Source organism: Alligator mississippiensis, chromosome 10, assembly GCF_030867095.1.
Source record: "Alligator mississippiensis isolate rAllMis1 chromosome 10, rAllMis1, whole genome shotgun sequence".
In the NCBI taxonomy this organism is placed as follows: Eukaryota; Metazoa; Chordata; order Crocodylia; family Alligatoridae; genus Alligator; species Alligator mississippiensis.
The window spans coordinates 5,399,551-5,419,660 of record NC_081833.1 but is presented as its reverse complement, the minus strand read 5'-3'; the positions used below and the strand labels follow the sequence as shown (position 1 = coordinate 5,419,660).

The 20,110-nt window shown below is 42.6% G+C and overlaps 1 protein-coding gene across 4 annotated transcripts; it reads right to left on the bottom strand.

Moving 5' to 3' along the window:
• Window positions 1-1,010: 1,010 nt before the first annotated feature.
• CCDC62 (coiled-coil domain containing 62) lies at window positions 1,011-19,266 on the bottom strand. Of its 4 annotated transcripts, XR_009455110.1 has the most exons (14): window positions 19,067-19,257; window positions 18,814-18,945; window positions 17,663-17,855; window positions 16,609-16,775; window positions 15,208-15,309; window positions 14,704-14,875; window positions 14,520-14,621; window positions 14,048-14,136; window positions 12,957-13,057; window positions 6,762-6,984; window positions 5,259-5,390; window positions 3,920-4,012; window positions 3,585-3,657; window positions 1,011-1,831 (listed from the first exon to the last, which is right to left on the bottom strand). XR_009455110.1 is itself a non-coding variant. In XM_014598550.3 (13 exons), the coding sequence occupies exons 2-12, from the start codon at window positions 18,847-18,849 to the stop codon at window positions 3,926-3,928; spliced, it is 1,404 nt and encodes a 467-aa protein (XP_014454036.1). In that variant the 5' UTR covers window positions 18,850-18,945; window positions 19,067-19,257; the 3' UTR covers window positions 1,011-1,831; window positions 3,920-3,925. The 4 variants fall into 4 exon arrangements, 3 of the variants coding, with proteins under 3 accessions (XP_014454036.1, XP_019342292.1, XP_019342293.1); XM_014598550.3 differs by lacking the exon at window positions 3,585-3,657; XM_019486747.2 differs by lacking the exons at window positions 1,011-1,831; window positions 3,585-3,657; window positions 3,920-4,012; window positions 5,259-5,390; window positions 6,762-6,984 and adding an exon at window positions 9,551-11,955 and having other exon boundaries at window positions 19,067-19,265.
• Window positions 19,267-20,110: the final 844 nt, after the last annotated feature.

Sequence of the window (20,110 nt, the reverse complement as noted above, 5' to 3'; positions counted from 1 at the left end):
TTCCCTCCTATAATTAGACAGGCCGAACCCAAGAGAACACCTCTGCCCAAGCTGAAAGCAGGCAGCTGTTAAATGGAAGCCTTGTTTCCTTTAATAACAGTATAGTCTATGAAGACAATAGAAAAGGCACACCCTGACTTTGTCATGTTTCCAAAAATAAGTCCCATTCTTAGCTGGCTGATATAGTTTGACTTTCCATACAAAGCCTCAGAGCACAGTTGATAACAGGGTTGTTTTGTACATTAGGTAATATGCTGATACTTTAACCCTAACTTCCCACCTCTTGCAGTTGTCGGGCATTGCAGTTCTCCTGTGCCTCAACAAGCGATGTTCTGAAGTAGATTAAAGATACAGTGGCAAGGAGGTGGGAGAGGTGACAGCTCTGTAAAAAGCATGCAGGGTACAACCATAGCGCTAACCTCCTGCAAGTTTTCTATATCCAGTTTTTTAATCCATTTACTAAATAGTTACATAACACTGCAGGTAACGTAAAAGGTTATGCTCATTTAAAATACACTTGAAGTGCTTATATTTTTTCACCTTCTCTTAATGAGTTAGGCAGATATAAAACACTTCTACACTGATAAAGTATGTGGCAAAAGTTGCATTTATCTGACCTACCAGGAACCCATCAGGGTAAAACCTGTGTATAAACCATACAATAGCGCTAGCTGTGTGGTTTTAGTGCTTATGCGCTTTGCCCTCCTGTGCCCCACTGTAATCAGTTAACAATAACCCTTGAAAATGGGGTCTAGATCACTTAACAGTGGTAGTGGGGGAGTACAGAGGAAGGAGGGAGGTACTGACTTCACAAGTGAATTTGGAAGACTGCTTAAAACTCATCCTCTGCACAGGTGCAATCGAGAAGCAGGGACTCCTGCCTCCTGCCAGGGAGGCAGATACAGCCACGAAGCATGCAGGCTAGTCTGGAAACCTACATCACACGTCCTACAGAGCCTTAGTAAAATAAGCATGTGTCAAGTATGAAATGAAGATATGCAGGCAAGACATTAAGTAGCAAATGTATCGTGTTTATTAGCTCATATGGCCTTTTATGTTCAAATTATTTTCAGAACATTTCAGGTCTTGAGAGACTGAAGATAAGAAAAATAGAGTTAACCTACTTAAAAGAGCTGTGTACCTTAAATAATGGCTGTTGTCATAGCCTACTAAAAAGTCTATACAAACATCTGAGCTAATAAGAACCTTTTGTTACAATAAATAGCCCAGGACCAGGGGAGGGTTATTTTGCTCATTCTGTGGATGAAGGTTCTCCAGTTTCAGCATCGTAGGAGGCATTTCCTGGTTGCAACACTAATTAGCAATTTCCCCAAAACATTATTCAATGCCTCCTTAGGCGGCAACGGTCCAGAATAAAACAATTGGTTTAAAAAAAAAAAAAAAGTGAACACTGGTGTGTCACATAACCATTAAAAAGGTAAACCCCCCCCCCCCGACTTGTTTTGGTTTAAAAAGCAACCCCTTTGTGGAATAAACAATTACATATTTTACAGTCTTGCTTATAGGCAGTAAGCTACCCTTTAACCTGAGGATGGATTTCACAAAGGGAGTTGTTTGTGCTGGCATAATTCAGAGCTCTGCTTCACAAACACATTAGCTTCCAGCATGCAGTCACAGCTTTTTGGCACCCGGGAAACTTGCAAATACAGTACTCTTCAGAGGCACAGGCAAATGTTAAGCAATTGTCCCCTGTAGTGCATACGTGGTGACGATCTTCAGTTCTCAAAGCTTGTGGCAATGCATCAGGACGTCTCCCATGTTCCTTCCAAAGGGTGCCATTTTCTTGCTTTCCAGACAACAGGAAAGCAATCTGGTTGACAGAAGGGGAAAAAAACCTCATTTAAAACCATTGGAAAGTTACCAGTAACTCTTTTTTTAGGTTACAAATCCTCATTTCCTTTTGGGAGCGTAATAGAAATGGCAATAAAGACAAAATAGATAATACATTCATGTCCAGAGAGGAGCCCCCATGAGCAGGCTTCCTTCGGGACATCACAGGCATGTTGCTAAAAAAGCTCTTTCCACCTCTGCGTTACCTCTGAGCAGATCAGCAATTCTCACATTGCACAAGGCCAATTCCTTTTACCCTTTGACACCAGGACAGTCAGGATTTACAAGCAGTGGCACATGCCATAGCTGCCAAAGGAGTTCTAGCACCATTTTGCAATTGCTTTCACCTTTCTGGGGCTTCAAGACTCCCTCCAAATCACTCTCTCATCTAGAGGAAAGGATATGACTGAGAGTGCCAAAAACTGGCAGTCAGAGAGGAAAGTAACCTCTACAACTTATACAGCACCTTCCACTTGAGCATTTCAAAGCAATGTAAAAGTAATTGTACAAATAAATGTTTCACTCATCCCTGGGCTTATGGTGGACTTTTTGTGAAGATTCCTTTTGATTTAGTTATGCACATTTCTACCAGAGACTTCAGTGGTAACTCAAATGAATTCTGCAATAGCTGGTGGGGTATTCCTTAAGAATGCACAGCGATTTGCAGGCAAGTCCTTTTCTTTTTGGTCTGTCTGGCTTTTTCCTGGCTGAAGGCACTGAGGTCATCCATGTAAAGTTAGACACTTTATGGATCAGGACTATGGTGTTCAGCATCCCTCAGGACTGAGACCCATACCTGGTACCCCTAGAGCCAGCCTTGTTTCCAGCTCGTTTTTGGATACAAATTAAGGTGTTGCTTTTAATCCCTATTGTCCTTACTCGGTTAGGTATCCTATCTGCATCAGGGCTTGTCTCCACAGGGAAGGTACTGAGAAATAAGCTAGGGTAGGTATACCATGAGTATAGAGTCAGCAGAAGAAGCAGCTTCACATTTATGGCACAGTAAGAGTCCAGCCAAGGAGTTAGCCAGGAGTAACTAGTACTCCATAAATTCATACCCTATCTTACTGCCGAATCATTCCCGCATGTAAACAAGTCCTTTGTGCTTAGCAAGCTTTAGTTTGAAACTGCAGGACACAAGGTACTTCAGCATAACTCCTTGAACAAGCTTAGTGTCCACATAATGTCCAGGGTAACTTAGATTACCTGATCCAGAGGCACTCTCAGCCTGAACGTGCAGTGCGTACTGAGCATTTGCAAAGAGAAGATTCACATCCTTATTGTATGCCATCTTTCCTAGGCAGACAAACATTCTGATACATGTAACATGAGGGGAGTTTTTGCCAACTTTTTCCTATGGGGCCAAACCTGATTCAGGTCAGGATGGCTGCTAGCGTTTTAATCACATCTCGCCCATGAGCACAGGTCTCAACAACATGATGCCTAAAATGCCTTTTGCATGTGCTGTTTCCACTAATTTTCCAACTAGTGAAGTTAGACTGGTGGCAGCAATAGAGGAAGTTGTTTTGATCAAAAAACCCAACCAACTGTGGACAAGACTTTGAGGCAGCGCCTCTGTATCCTCATACTTAAGATCAGCTCTTTTCAACTGTCTCTGGGTTTGGAGACCTGGGGGCTGGAAACAGGATGTGTCTGGCAGTCATTCCACCATGTTTATCCAATGCCCCAGGCCATGATCCTATAATTTGCTGCATGTGGAAGACCTGACATACCTTCACTTCACACGGCTTTGAAGAGGCACGGCACACAATCCACGTGGAAGAAACGGCAGACTGGGACTTCAAGCTGCAAGACCTCAATGGTCAGACTTTCTGAGGGGAATACTTGAGGAGATTTTTGTTCTTGATTGACTTAGGAGTTATTGGGTGCATTATCTAACATCCGCTTGCTACTATATTGTCTCATTTATATGGATTTTATTGTGAAAACACTTGAAGCCTTGTGTCAAGGCCCATCTGCAGTGGATAAATCTGTAGTTTTATTAGCACTGCAGGTAGGTTTGCAAAAAAGTTCAAAGCAAACAGCAAGACAGAAAAAACAGACTTACTCAAGGTCATAATGAAAACAGTGAAAGCTTGGACTTGCTTTCTTCAGCAGCTGGCAGTTGCGCTTTGCAAAGAGCTTCTGTAATTTCTATAGCCTGTAACACAAACAAGACAGACACCCTACGTACAGATGTACAGACTTCATGGTGGATCATAAACACTAATGTTACTGCAGAGTTCTAACTGGAAACAGTAATAATTATAGGCTCCCTACCCCAGGCTCCTTTTTCTGTCTCACTTGAGAGATGGCACACACATTATTCAACCCCATCTGAACACTGTGCAGCTGAGATGGCACAAAATACAATGTTATGTTATAGAGACTCTTTCATATAAGTCACTGATACAGTTACAATGTAATGATTAAAACTGTGGCAGCGGAGTCAAACTGAGAAGTAAAAGGCTCAAGAAAAGAACGATTTGCAAAAAGATGGCCTCACTGATGTCTAGAAAAATATAATAATCTCCAACCATTAGTATACAGCTATAGCACTTGCTCCTGCTGATGGAAGAAAATAACTGAACCCATTAGAGAACATAACCCAGCAGAAACAAACCTCCCATAGCCAAATGCTTATGTTGGGCTGGTGTCAAACCATGCCTCAAATTGTTTCAGAACCAGTTTAACACAGCCTCTCGTGCCATCAATTTTCACACAAATTAGCTGACTGGGGCAGACTGGGCAAAAACCTGTTAAACTCGTTTTGGGTACTTTTTTGACAGAAAGGAGAGAAAAATATTTTAAAACTAGACTAAAGTTGCATTGTTTGTTCTACAGCCACCAAAACAACGGTGCCAACTGGAGAGCCTCTTTCACAAGTCAAACGTGTCAATACTCTGTAGACAGAATGGGATACCTTAAATCATAAACAACTGTGATAACCGCACACAGATTTTTTCATGGACTGTCATTAAAACTTAACTCATTATCCTTAATCCTACAGTGAACGAGTTAATGAAAATATAGAAAACCTAACCCTACTTATGCTGACTCTTATTTATACCCATATAAAAACCATATGCATATCAGATACCACTTCTCCATCCACAAGTGTACACAGATTAAATAGGCTAATTCTCTGTTGTCCTTTGCTTCTACTTCTCGCACAGCTTTTTCACTTGGACACTCACACTAAGGTCTACTGGGACCTGGGGAAGTTTTTGGGGTTGCAAGAAGGGGAAAAATTTGGCTCAGACACTTTACTGTCAAGTATGCAATAATTTCCTCATCAGCAAAGTGCTGGGAGTACATTGTTTATAGTGTCATGATGCAGGTCAAGCCAAAGGAAAGGAATGTTCACAGTAACTTCCCCACATCGCCCATATGAAAAGATTAAATACCGTATTAACACAACTGCTGTTGGGAGTGCAACCAGGGCTATCGTGGAGGAGGCGGCTAAGCTCCAGATCGGCAACCATCTGTCGAGACTCAGCCAGCAAACGTTGCAGCCTGCTTGTTGGTGAACAGGAGTCCTGGAAGAAACAGAAATTGAATCAAAGTTATTGGGTGACTGCTTTGGAATGGATTCACTATGAAACATGAACTGCTGCCATTTACATTTTTTACTTTAACCTCTACCTTTGAAGTACCTTGCACTGCACAGCACTTTTGCAGACTCTGTTATTACCAGTTTAATTCTTAGTATTTTTATTAAAAGGTCTGTGCAGTTGCACATCACCATGGCTGGAGGCAACTAGGAGACAAAAGCTAGCAATCCCAACTGAAGAGGCAGCAAACTTATTTACAGTTTAAACAAGGAAATTTGTCTTGGCAGCTGCTAAAAGGGCAGCCAGCTGGTTTTAACTCCAAATGCCATTGCTGGCCTCCTCCTCTATTTTCCATACTCATGTAAATACATCTCTATCTCTAGGATTAGACAGGCCTAATTCTTAGCTCTAGATCTTAATCTTATGTCTATTAATTCTTCAGGGTGAGCCTAAAACATGCTGCATAAGGTGCTGTGCAGGGCTGTGATTCACTTCAAGACCCAACAAGGGTTCCCACAAACCCAACTGATGATTTAACAGAATAGTGGCTTGATGTCTAATCTAGGGGTAGAGGCATACTCCTACATTCCCAAGCAGACACTTCTCCCCTACTCTCATCTGAAATACTGATTTGCAGCCTCCCTCTACAAGGGCACTGAACTAAATTCTTGCTCATATCATCAGAAAGCTCAACCCCCCTGTCTGTATCAGAAGAAAAATAAAGCTGTGCTCTATATCTTTCTTCCACAAGCCAGCAATACTTGGAACCCAAACAGTGCTGGAGGAGATTATTATCAGGCAGCAGCAGAACTGTACTGATAAAGCGGAATGCAAACAGATATGGGAAGGAGTTTGCACTGTCAGTGCCAGTAACAACCAGCTGATGCAGGCAGCACAAAAAAGAAACATCTGCCCATCACCCTGGAATAGCAGCACCAGCCATTTTCAGATCCCACAATTTACAGGGTCTGACTAGTGATGGCTAGATCTTTGTCACCCAGTTCCTGATGAAAAGGGTAGATCCTCTGGGCTTTACTCCACAGGCTGGCACCAGCTTGGAGGCCTGTGTTAATTACTTCATAGCCTTTGAATCCCCCAAATTTCAGCATCAGGCTAACACATTTGGGGAAACTTAAAGGAAAATGACCTAACTGACTAGTTTACTTTCATTGCCCATGCAGAGGCATGGAAACATAGTATCTGTGCCTTTCACTTTGATAACAGTGAAGATGGACAGTAATTTCTAACTGAAATTACTTTTAATAATCCATAATACACAGTAAGAAATACCCAGTGAGCCACTGTGGCACAAAAACATATGCACAGGTATTTAGCAATTCCAAAATAGTGTAGCACCTGATGAAGCATATTACTGGCTTGGCTGGCAGTAGGACTGTAGCACCTATTTGCTGGCTGAATCACTGACAAGTTACTGATATCCAATGGCAGGTCTGCATCAAAGAATTTCTCACATCTCTGGGGCCCATCTCCCTTTTGAGTGGATGTCAAACAGCAAGGGGAGTCCAAATAAAAGGCATTCATATCCACGTTTTCTTCACTGTCACCACTAGTACAGTCTCTTAAAAAAACAAAAAAAATCACTGTGCAACACACATACACTTAGGTCCAATGTAGCAAGGCAAACACATGCAAGAAACTAAGTTAATGGGATTATTCTTCTGCTTAAAACTGAGCCCATATGTAAGATCTTGGCTGGATGAGGCATAGTCTTCAAGTATAGTAATGGGGCATTGAACTACTTCTGTGAAGAAGCAGATATACTACCATACACTTATGCATCCATTTAACCTAAATGACAGGACAAACAAATATTAAAATTCCTCTTAACATTCAACAGCAAGGTAGCCACACTCTTTCTGCTTTCATTTTCAACCTTCACATGTGCCCTTCCTGAAAGCCACCTTTAATTAAGCCAAATACTTAGACCTCCCTTTTAAATTGAATGTTTTAAAATAACTTTTAAAAGTTATTTCCCCATGATAGAGATGACTTGGGAGTTTTCTCTGACCTTTGGCTACACTTAACTTTTTCAATAGTTGAGGTGAGGATGGATGTTGATTGCAAGTACAATTTTAGTAAGCTGTAGTTACAGCCAAAACAAGACAGCCTGTGGAGGGTTTCAGGGTATGGAGCTGAAAAGTAAGGTGGATTGTTTCAAAGCAGGTAAAAACCAAGCAGCATAGAACCAAGGTTGATCACCAGCCACACTCCCAAAAGCATGCCAAAACTGATCCTGATTTGGACTCCAGGTACAATGTCATCTCTTCACACCTGCAGCTGTCCTCCAGTGCAACTTGGTGTCATGGCTGCAGAGCTGTCAGACAGACCATCACTCGTTGGAAAAGTAATTAAAGGAGAAAAAAAATCCAAAACTTGAGAATATTTGTACTTATATGCAATTTTTTTGGCTTCACCCTATACATAATCCCCTCTACCCCACAAAAAGCATTATATTAGGGTTAAGTCTGCATAAGCATATTTTCTCTCATCACCACATCTTAAAAAGCAACAATACTGCATGCTAAGGGTAAGTCATACTCAACAGAACACCACTGGCTAAGCACTGACCCACAATCATCTTCAGACCTGCTATATTGGCACAAGCACCAGTCTATCTCCTTTGTTTTCCATTTAACAGTGTTATCAACCTCAACGTATGCTTCAAGGAATGGGGTTACAAATAGTCTTTCTTCCCATAATATAAATCAACTTCCCTGTTTATGCCAGGGGAAAAAAATACTGCTGTAGAATAGTGGTGAGCTGCTTTTGGAAGCTTCAATGCCATATCATGAGACATCAAAGAAGCAGCGATGCCAGTTACACTGCTCTACATCTGACCAGGTAGGCACTGATTAAATTTTTAAAAATTAATTAAAACTTCAGCCAGTCAAAAATCACCTAATTTACATATTTTAGCACTACAAGAAGTCCATTAGAACCCTGCATGGGTATCAGTCTCATTGTGTTGGGATAAATGCCAGGGAATTAGCACTGGACAGATTCCGAACACTTAATAAAATCACCTGCCTACTGAGTTCTATTGACAATAAAATGTCTACTGCAGTTTGCAGCTAACACAAAGGTGTGCTGCGGGATCTGCTTGTAGTTTTAGTTTTGAGCTGTGCAGTGGTATATACCACCAGCTGTTAAATGGTGGGGGGGCAGGGGTGGTCAACCCCATTTCCCAGTAGCTCCTGTGGCAGCGGCTCCTTTTGGCTGCTGTTGCCAGACTCAGCTGCTGGATGCAGACCCGCTGCCTGGGCACCCTGATCCATCTGCTCTGCACCCACCACCAGGGATGGGGTCCACACAGGCATGGCACATGGCCAGGAGTGAGACAAGTGGGCTGGGCTGGGGAGACCCTGAGATCTTGGGGTGGTGACAGTGCAGGGCCAGGCTAGAGCCATGATCCGCTTGCCCACGTGCTCCTGCAATGATGCTGGATTCTGTGGGCAGGGGCATGCAGGCAGCAGATTGCGGCTCTGCCCCAGACCTGACCCCAACCCAATGCCATCACCACCCCAAGATCCCGGCCCTTGTCCCAGGGCAGCTCCCCACTGTTCTCCATGGAGACACTGGGATCACGGGGCTGTGACAGCACGGGGTTGGGGCAGAGCCCTGGTTCTGCAGACAGGGGTGTGTGGGAAGCACACTGCAGCTGTGCTCCAGCCCCACAATCCCAGCCAAGAGCTGTGTGGGCAGGGGCTGCCAGGAAAGCAAGTCTGGACACAGTCCTGCTGCCTGGGCAACCTGGCTCATCTGCTGTGGGCTGGATCTGCCATTTTGCCCACCCCCCTGAATCAACATCACTTAAATATGGCAATTAAAATAAGAATACCACAGAACATTTAAAAAGCACAGAAAGACGTGACCATTTCTCAACCTAATGTGTTCCTGTAATCCTCTCCCTGATAAATGCAGTTTTACCGGCACATTTCTGAATCAGCAGGAAAGTGTCAAATGATAGCATGCAACCTATCGTTCATCATTCAGTAAGCACCAACAATGCCCCCTTCTGCTCTTGACAGGATTAATACAGACAGTCCCTACACCAAAGAGCTTACAATCTAAAAGGAATAAAAGCTGCAGCAGAAGATCCACAGGAAGACATTAACTAGAACTGCTTCTTTTGTTTCATTTTACTTTTCCTCCTGTAAAAACCTGGGGTACAGAGAGTGTCTGAGTGGCCTGAGTTACTGTTTGCAAGCTTCTGAGAAGAAGGGGCTCCTTAGGTGGGAGATGAATGAGGAGGTGTGGAGGCCTAGCACTGGGTTCAGGACACCAGTCCACAGATCTGAACAGCTTCTAGGAAGACATGGTTGGGAGAGGGAAAAGGACATAAATAGATCTGATTTGGGGAGGTGCTTTGAACCAAGACACAACTCAGCCCTTTCCAAACCAGCAAGGAGTTAGGCCAGTTATGACAGTACAGTCAACTGTCGTCATTCCGATGCTCTGATTTCAATCATACATGGTCATTAAACCTGCATTAACATCCATTCCACACAACAAAGCAACTGTCTGCACAGCAGAAATGAGGTCATTGTAGAGAAGATAATATCCTTCCAGCTCCACCAATCCCACGTTTCACAGTCGCTTGTGGGGTAAGGCACAGCACGTCACCAGCTGAGTCAAGATCTTTGTTGTCAATTATTAAAAAGAAAATTAGCAATAACTCAAGCCAAAAATGCCAGCTGGTCTGTGGCGCATAAGACACTAGAACCTCCCCTCTGCATACAAAATACAATCACCTGCACTGTGAAGGCAGCACCTGGAGACTACTGAAATCAGACTCAAGCCCTGAACAAATGTTATATTTGGCCTGTGTGAGCTCTGCCAAAAGGTCCCAAACAACAGCAAATCCACACCAGGGGAGATGGCGGTAGCCCAAGGTGCCCTTCAAGAGTCCAACAGATGGCTGGTACAGATTTGTAAAATAGACAGCACTGGGTGTAGAGGGGATGGTTTCAGGGCAGAAGATGGCTTTGAGCATTCACTGACTTGGTTGCCTGTCCACTGGCTGGGCCTCAACTGAAGAAAAGCCCTTAGTGGACGGTGCAAAATAACTCCAACCAAAATTAAAGAGTCTGTATACAAACACCAAGATAAACTATGCATGAATGCTCCAGAGCAGCATTCCTTTTCAAATGGCTGCCCATTCAGCTAGTTTCTGTGCAGGTCTCTCACCTTTGTTATTAGCTCCATTTTTCCTAATGTAAACACCGCCTTCTCAAAAAAGAGGTGGCAGACAACTAATGAAGAGAGTGCTGAGGGAGCTCTACTAAATTAACTTTCTTTTGCACTTATTTTTAAACCTACAAGTCATTTCACTTTCTTTCTCTCAGTAGCATGGCTTGAACTGAAGTGGCTCAGGTAGCAAGCTGTGTCTGTCTTTGGTTCAGCCACTCCTTGAGCTGTCAGCTGAAAAGCAGTGAAGTAGCAATAAAAGGTGTCTACAGAAATGAGGGTTGTTTTCTTGCCACCTTAAAACACCACGCTCGTGCACAAATTGCTGCCCTATGACAGGTTCAACAGCCAGAATCTCTATGACCAAAAGATACTTTAAATATCTCTATCTTTCCCTCAATACCTAGAGCTTTTCTTTATTTATTTTAAAAACTTACAAGGGCTCAAGCTGAGTGTCTTGTTGTAAAACTAATGATTTTAAAAGCTGTATTGGAAAGACACAAGTTATCAAGTAGCCTGTCTGATTTCCATGAAAGTATAGCTGTAGCTTAGTTTATAATACAAAGAAACAGGTAACCTTTTTAGGCTGGTACTTTGTATCTCAGCTGCAATCTTGGGAGAGTTGCAAACAGACCTGTGCCATACATTCCCATCATCTTTTATGGGTTTGAAAATCTGTATCCATTCCAGATCTGTTACTGGCTCACACCAGGTAGCTTTATCTACATCAGAGTTTGTATGATAGCAGTCAGATTCAAACATGTCCACTGTACTAAGAAACTCGCTGCTTTTTGAGCCACATGAAATTCCTGTATCTTTCTGACCTTTACATTCGAAATCAGTTTTGTCAGATTTGCTGGCATGCTGGGTCAAAGCACTTGAAGAAACCAAACAGGAACTGAAGTTGAGCCAGTGCTCATGTATAGGTAGACTGGCCTCAAAGGTTTGCTGGTTTCCTCTAAAAAAACTATCATCTTGTGAAGTATGAAATGTGTCCTTGCTTCTCCCTGGCCTTGTACTGTCAGTGCTGGACAGAGTTCTGCTCTCTGGCTCATCACTCCTAGATGAAGCATCCTGCTTTTCCTCCTCCTCCTCCTCCACAAACAGAGCTTTCTGCCTCTCTAATAAGCCTTTCTGAAGGCGATGTAAGCGTGCTGAGGCACTTTCCTCTATGGCTGACATATCCACCACCTTTTCTGGTAGGCACACATTACAGATGGTTCTTGGTCTGCATTTCTGTGCCTCTGTAGTCCTGTATTCCTTAGGCATCTTCTGAGTTAGGCCCTCACTCCTAACTGTATCCTCCTCGCAGTTACTTTCAAGGTCTGCTGATAATGGTCTGCTACAATGGCATGATGAAGAACTCAAGTCACAATAATGCATTTAATAATTCAGATGAATTGCACTTGGTCTAACACACAGTTTGGATGCAGGCTGAAGCCACAGTCCTGTGGCACATAGCACACAGGCAGAGAACTGCACCTAACCAAAGCCCCTCTGAAGTCAGCACAGCTGTAGTTGTCCAGCTGCACATTACACTTCATAGGATAGGTTCTCAAGACTTTTGGTACTTTAGAACTGTAGAAATTACAAAAAACTGGAAACTTGGATTTTAAAATATAAAGAAGTAATTCATACCAAAATGCTGTTCCCTGAATTCCCTCAGTTTCTGAGTAAACTATATGCAGCTAAAAGCATGTGGCCAAGCACAGTTTAAGGAATATCCAGCCTGAAGACCAAATGGATTTTCTAAAGTGGAACATCACAGTTTCTTGAACAGCTGAAAATGTAACTGACTTTTTTTTTCCCCAAGAAATATTTATGTCCTATATGCCTTACAGGCACTCAAGAAAAAGCTAAGGCATCCATTGGGATTGGAGTCGTTAAATAAATAATATATTATAAAACAGGCCGATTAAACATTGGCAAAGAGATGACTCAAAACAGGACTTATTTACCAGGCTGGGGGGCTTATTTTACTAAACACATTTGTGTTTAGATGATTTTTTAAGTTTATTCTCATGCTCATTTCTATAAATAAGATATTATGATAGCATTTCTCTCTGACATAGCAGTTATGCTGGGCAAGTTCTATCCCTTTGCTTTATTTTGACTTATAGGCATTACATGCATTATATGCATTGGTCTCTTAACCAAGTAAGACTATTGGATAACTGATTTACATTTAGTGTCTCAGAGTCCAGACGCTCTCTTTTCACATAGGTCCATAAGCTCTGAAGTATTGTACAGTTACTTGGTAGAAGGCTAAACATGACCCAATGGGAAGATCCTCTCCTCAAACTCAGAACAAACATGGTCTGCAGGTTATGCTGCCAAGCTTACCTTGTTTCACGTGCCTCTTTCTCATGTTTCTGCCTTAACTCCTGTGAACTCTCCAAGTTGAAATGAAGAAACTGCAAATCATGCTGCTGCTTTACATAGATCTAGATTCAGATAGTGATAAAACAATTAAACTTGGACGGGCAAAGAATTTTGCCATTTTATATTAACATACTGCTTTTCATCCCAAATTATTTCCAAAACATTTCACAAGCCAATACTGATAGTCAAACTATGAGCCAGATTTTGTAAGTGGAAAAAAAAAGAAAAGGATCAGCTCCATACAAGAATTATTTTTCCCCTATGTCAATGCCACAATCTCCAGTGCTGAAAAAACACAGTACCTCTACAGTAAGACATGGCAACAATACACACCATTATAGAGCGAGAACTGAAGATCATATCCAACTAAGGGGTAAAACATATTGACAGTGAAACAAAAGTTACCAGACACACACCACAACTACCACCACTCCACTTTCTAAAAGTACACAGGATCATCCAGTGATTGCAAATGGGGAAGACATTGGTTTTGCATACCAGAAGAAAGACAGCATCACTTGCAGTGCACTACCCCTTGATTCCCACATGAGTTCACTCGGCACCTCTGAAGACAAAGCCCCTAATTCTTTTTTTATTTGAATTCCACAAATCATGACAAAGGTCCTTTTCCAAAATAATGTAATATGAAACCAACACACATTTGGTAACTGTTTATTTTAAATCATGGTCCCATGATCATAGATCCAAATCCTGTTGAGTCTCATGCAAGCATCTCACTTTATGGGCTCTGAATGAACCTCAGTGTGGGAAACTAACCACATATATCTATGCAGGGCTTGGACTTAATTCATTATGGCACTGAATACATATAAATTAGTGTTTTAATTATCATGGTTAAGGTGAAAAAAATGGATTCACACCATAAGTTCCTGGTTGCAATAGATAAGTAGCACAAATTTTATAGTGATTTATAATGAACAAGATCAGTTGAACTGCTTGTTCTCTTGACCAATAGTGCAATTCTATGATGAGGTAAATGTTGTTCATTAAAACTAAGTACCATCAACAGAGAAACGCAACGAGGATTGTACCTGCCGCAAACTGGACAGCTCTGTATCGGTCCGTACTTGTTTGGACTTGGCAAACTGAAGAAGCTGATCCTTCCTGTTTGCTTTCTCAACTGTTTAAAAAAAATGTAAGAAAAGCAATTATTTTCCCACTAGAAATCAAAGTCAATAACTGAAAACTGCCAAGGGAGATTTCAGACACTCTATTCTCTTAGGAGCAATGCCACATTTTTGCCTAATAGAGAGCTCTTTTTATAGCTTGTGGAGCAACTAAACAGAATGTTAAGTGATGAATTCTCACTTACAACACTCATCTCACTTCAAAGTTTCTAGCAGTATTTTTGAAATGCATTTCTTTCTGTCATCACTGGCTAAATCATTTTTCTCTTCAGGTGATCATATTCATATATGAAAAGGAAACTCAGTAATCATTCCCACTCTTGTGTGTGTGTCAGGAAAATGCACAATATTTCTCCTTGTAAATAGAAATGCTCACCGCTAAGCATTAGCTCGTTCTTCAGGTAGCCATTCTCCTGTTTGAGGCGTATGACTTCTTCCCGCTGCTCATTATTTTCTTTCGTCTTCTCACTGAGGTCCTCTTTAAAATAAAAGAGGGTGCTTCTGAGCGAAAAGAAACCATTCAGATACAGGGCGAGCAAGATATCATATAGAACACTTACCTTTCAATTTACTCATTTCCAACATTAGTTCTTTCAGGCTCAGCTTGAAATCCTGCTTTTCTTTGTTGATACTAGATTCCTTTGCCTTTGCTGCACGCAATGCATTCTCCAGCTTTTTAAATTTGGATGTAAACTCAGCAATATAATTGCCTGCTTCAAGTATATCTTTGTCCTAAAACATGAAAATGGAGTATGCTTTTTCATCTTCATTTTTAGGTCTTGCCATTTTGTCAGGTAAATGCAGCAGCAACGGCAAGTCACTATACCAACCCCTGTACAATGATTTGACAACTCTTGACCATCAAAACCAAGTGTGTTTAGAAAGGTTCGCAACCCCTTATGAAAATATTAGTTTCTAGCTTGTTTGAGATTTTGCATACTCATTTAAACTTCTCCTCCAACAACCTGATTAACACTGATCTATATGGCAGTCACCAGTACTATCATTGCAGCTTCACACAGATATGTTGAGTATGCAGTGAGAAGACATAGAAGAAGCGTTACCTTTAGCTTTAGCATAGTAACAAGTTCCTGTTCTCTAGCCTGTAACTGGCCAATTTTAGCTGACAGCTCCAATACTGAGCAGTTGAGGCTCTGATTTTTCTCCTAGCAAATACAAAGAAAACCGTTATCATTTAGGTATATTTGGTAGTACAAACACTTCGGCAAGTAAAGAACATGCTGTTTCTTTCCCCTGTAAATATATGCATAACGCCAATTCCATGTCAAGAGAGCAACACTGTGGCCTAGTGAGCAGAAGCTCCTTATTTCTAAGCTTGCTTATTCCTCAGATCACAGCACAACCTCTGGCGAGGTACATCAGGTTTTTCACCCATAAGATGTGAAGGATTGTCTCAAGAATTAATAAAATGCTTTGATAATGTGTATTGCTACTTAAATAGGAAAAAGTTCCAGAGGGAAAAACAGAATTATTTTGGAAGTGAATCTCTAGTGGTATACAGACCGCTTTCAAAAAATAAAAAGCAAAACAAAATGGCCCACATCACATTTTCCTAGACCTTGAAGCATTGAGTAGGAGAGTCCATTTCAAGAAAGGAACCAGAAAGGAGATAAAAAAAACACACGAGTGGCAGCTATGCACCTGGTATTTACTGTGGACCTAACTGACTGCTTTCCCACTTTTTCCTATGGTCAGTTGCATAGAAAAGGGGACAGAGTCAGAATGCCTGGTTACCTTTCCCAGCCCTTCAAAATGGCAATATTCAAGTCTCTTAACAGTTCTGTGCCTTGGTTTACTTATCTACAAGATAGGTAGAATATTACTTACTCACTGACTCAGAAAGCTGGTGTGCCTTTAGGGTTTGTAAAGCACTTTGAGATCTCCAAATAAAAGAATGGTTCACAAAATGTGAAGTTTTTGTAAAAACTGGTATACGAACAGTAGGACTTGCTTCCAAAAGTGTCCTATTCTCATTAATGGCATGTGCCTGATGGTTGGGAGGGCACAGCTGTGCCAGTGGTGATGGGAGCCCATCGGCAGTGAGCGAAGAGCTCCTGCAGATGCCACCGGCACTGTCAGCAGTGGGGGGAGGGGGTTGGACAGCGCCAGCCATGGGTCAGTGACCACCTGCAGGCCAGAGGCGATCAGGGACTGCCCGCAGAGGCCACCGTCGGCAGGATAGCCTTTTTGCAGGGGGTGCACATGCATCTGCGAGCACCCTGTAACGCGTCGCCCCTGCCTATTCCCCCCAATAACATATTCCAATGTAAGCAGTGACACAAATTGTCAAAGCTATTTATTGATTCTTAGTTTTACATGCTATAATAGTAAAAAATGTAACCATGGAGGCGCAAATCTGCAATTTTTATAGGGAAATTACTCACTGATGTCTTTATCTTATGCACATGTACACTGGGAAGACATACCTATGAATCGAGACCTACCTCCAGGACCTGGCAATGAAGCGTTGTATCTGCCGCTTTTTGAGACAACTCTTTAAGCTTCTGTTGAGTGCTTTCAAGAGTTGTCCTTCGGTCATTCTGCTGAGATTCCAAGAGCTTTAATCTTTTAGTTAGTGTTCTTATCATCTCGTTTCTCTTGAGCAGTTCATCTGCAAAAACAAAGAGGGGGGAAGAATCAGGTATTTGTAGTCAGCAAATAGCTATACACTAATTTTACGCACACCTTCAAAAAGGCAGAAGTATTTTAACCCAGTGTTTAAAGTAAGGGACTTAATTTTAAAAGTGGATGCATGGTTTGCATAATCCTGAGGCAGACATATGAATTTTTACCTGACATGTTTCTTCCCTACTTATCTGTACAGACTTGAGTTCGTAAAGAGTTACCAGTACCAACAACTGGACAGCAGATTCTACTAAGAAAGAAGAGTTATATTTCCCTATAACAGAAAGTTAAATAGTAACAGGCAAGAGTCTCTTAAAAGTGAAAAGCACCTAGAGTTACTAAATCAAATAATCTGCTAGCTCTGTGCAGCTCCCTCCCTGTCATTCTAGTATTTCTACTATTTCCATGGTAATCTAGGACGGATGGAATTCTTTCTGTTGTGACCTACTACTTGAGTGTGGCTGAGGACAGAGATTTTCATGTGCCTCGCTATTACTGGATGCAAGCGCCCTTCTGATGTCGTAGGTGTGTTCTATCTCCAGATGGCATGGAGTACTCTGTGATATTCATGAACATTTTTTTCTTGCAAATCTTATGACAATTTGCAAAATTACAAGTTTCTAAGTGAGCAAGCACTGAGAAGTCAAAATGTGATTTTAGGATGGAAAAGAATCCATCCAAATATCCACTCCATCTCTGCCAATTCACGATGAGACCGGTTTAATACTTCTGAGGAGCTGCGGTTTCAGGAAGGATACTGGGCCCTATCATTTAGAAGAAAATAAGACCATCCTTCCAGTGCTGTAACACTATTACAGAGGGGGCTCTGCACTCTGCTTATGGGACTGGAGCCTTACTCTGCACGGCACTTACTTTCTAACAGGCTACACCGTTCTGCCAATGTTAGTATTTTCTGGCGATCATCCTCCCAAGCTAACAGCTGTCTCTGATGCACTACAACCATGTCATTGAGCTCCTTATCGCGATCTTTCAGTTCTGCGATTAACAGCTGGAGTTCTCGCCTCTGCTTTTGAATGGTGCTGCTCTCAAGATTTTGACTAAGATCCTGCAGAAAGAAAACCGCTCTGTCACATTCAAGAAATAGGAAAGGAATCACTGAACTATGCAATGAACACGATGGGTCTTTATGCAATGCTGTGTACTCTCGCTTGTATTTTTTTTTAAATAAATTGAAATCACTCATTAGAGTAAACACAGGTAATAAATCCAAGGAGAGCACTAGAGTTTTCTATTGGTAAAAAACTATTGTTTTTTTCCTGGGGAGAAAAACCAGAAAGAAACTACTTGGATACAGACCGAGCTACGCCAATGGCATAAATCTGAGCTAAATAGTAAGTCACTTAGAGCAGCCAGATTGACAAATCCCAACGTTAAAGAACAAAGCGCGGGCGGGTCCTTGTCCAACCGACTCCACGAGCGACCCGAAACGACTCCGCCTCCCCCTCGCCCCCCGAAACGAGACGCTCTTTTCACGTTTTGAAACCGATCGCCCCAGAAACATCCTTCACGTTTTCTAAGTACGACAACGGCGGTCGAGAGACAAGGACAGAAGTGACGGTGACCCAACGGAAATAAAGATCAGCCGCTCCCAAAACCTGCTGAACTATCTAGCGATGAATAATACGAGAACTCAAAGCCCGGCTCGGACGCCGGTTCTGGGCAAGGCTTCGATCCTGCAAACGGTTCAACGTCCCTTCGGTTCTGTTCGCTTTATCGACGCTCCAGGAGGAAACCGCACGAGGTTTGCGTCACGCCCGAAACGTAGATATTCAGCGTTTCACACGCTCGCCGGTTTCAAAGACGCGGCAAACGCTGGAGAAGAGCGTCTGCTTATTTAGGTATTTTCAACGAAGACGTATCAAACCGGAAAGGGGATTCATCGTTTAGTCTGTCGTTGCCACACGACTTGAAGTGGCGCAGCCGCCTCGATCCTCCCAATTCCCGCTTCGTATTTTCGCGTGCGGTTTGGTCTGGGTGTTATTTTCGGGGGTTTTTTTTTTTACCTGGGATGACGCAGCGGGGGGAAGCGATGGATTCATAAGCGTGCAGCAGTCAGGTTCCCACCAGGTACTCGCGTATTTCGGGAACGGTAGTCATTCGCTCGGGGTCGGGCGTCACACGATGGGCAGACATCGCTGGAAACGAAGATAGGTGACAAATTACGCATTGGCCACGTCCCCGTTTCGTCCCGTCCGGTCCCTCGCCCTCCCTTTCGACCCCTGCGGGGGGGGGGTTTACAACTCCCAGTGAGGAAACCTCAGCTAAAGAGAGGCGGGCGGGCAGGCTGGACACAGCACGTCGCCATCACAACGGAGCCGTATGGAGCGAGTGAGACGCGGCAGCGAGCGGGGAAGGCCGAGGGGTGCTTGTTACAACATCGCGGCTCCGCTTTAGGAGGGAGCCAGGCCTCGCGTACGGGCCCGCCGGCAGGCGCTGGCCACGCCCCGCCGTGACGTGAGCGCGGCGGGCGGTTGGCGCCCAACGGCCGCCCCGGCGCCGGCGCATGCGCGGGGCGATGGGTGCTCGGGAGGACACGCCGCGGCGTCCCGCGTTTGTCTTCCTACCTGGCACACGGACACGTGCGGACAGCCCGGGGTCCGCGGCGGGCTCGGTCGTGTCGGGACGTCGATATCGACAGCTACATGCCCATAGGTCTAGGGAGCTGGAGCTGTATCTAGCTATCTAGATCTATAGCTATATCTAGCTGTGTATCCGCCTAGCTAGCTATTTAGCTGTATCTGTTGTATCTAGCCAGCTATAGCTGTATCTAGCCATATGTGCATACATTATCTAGCTAGCTATCTAGCTATATATGCATATGTTATCTAGCTATAGCTATCTAGCTATCTATGCATATGTTATCTAGCTATCTATGCATATATTATTTAGCTATCTATATATGCATATATTATCTAGCTATCTATCTAGCTATAGCTATCTAGCTATATATGCATATGTTATCTAGCTATCTATGCATATATTATTTAGCTATCTATATATGCATATATTATCTATCTATCTAGCTATAGCTATCTAGCTATATATGCATATGTTATCTAGCTATCTATGCATATATTATTTAGCTATCTATATATGCATATATTATCTAGCTATCTATCTAGCTATAGCTATCTAGTAATATATGCATATGTTATCTAGCTATCTATGCATATATTATTTAGCTATATATGCATATATTATCTATCTATCTAGCTATACATGCATATATTATCTAGCTATAGTTATCTAGCTATTTAGCTATATCTATTTATCTAGCTATCTATAGCTATATGTAACTAT

Excerpts from the sequence above, each read along its gene's own strand:
- CCDC62 (XM_019486747.2), bottom strand. The coding sequence starts at position 18,849 with ATGAATCCATCGCTTCCCCCCGCTGCGTCATCCCAG. Across the intron at positions 15,310-16,608 it reads TTCATTGCCAGGTCCTGGAG|GAGAAAAATCAGAGCCTCAA; the intron begins GTAGGTCTCGAT and ends TGTATTTGCTAG. Across the intron at positions 11,956-12,956 it reads AAAGAGGCACGTGAAACAAG|CAGACCATTATCAGCAGACC; the intron begins GTAAGCTTGGCA and ends ATGCCATTGTAG.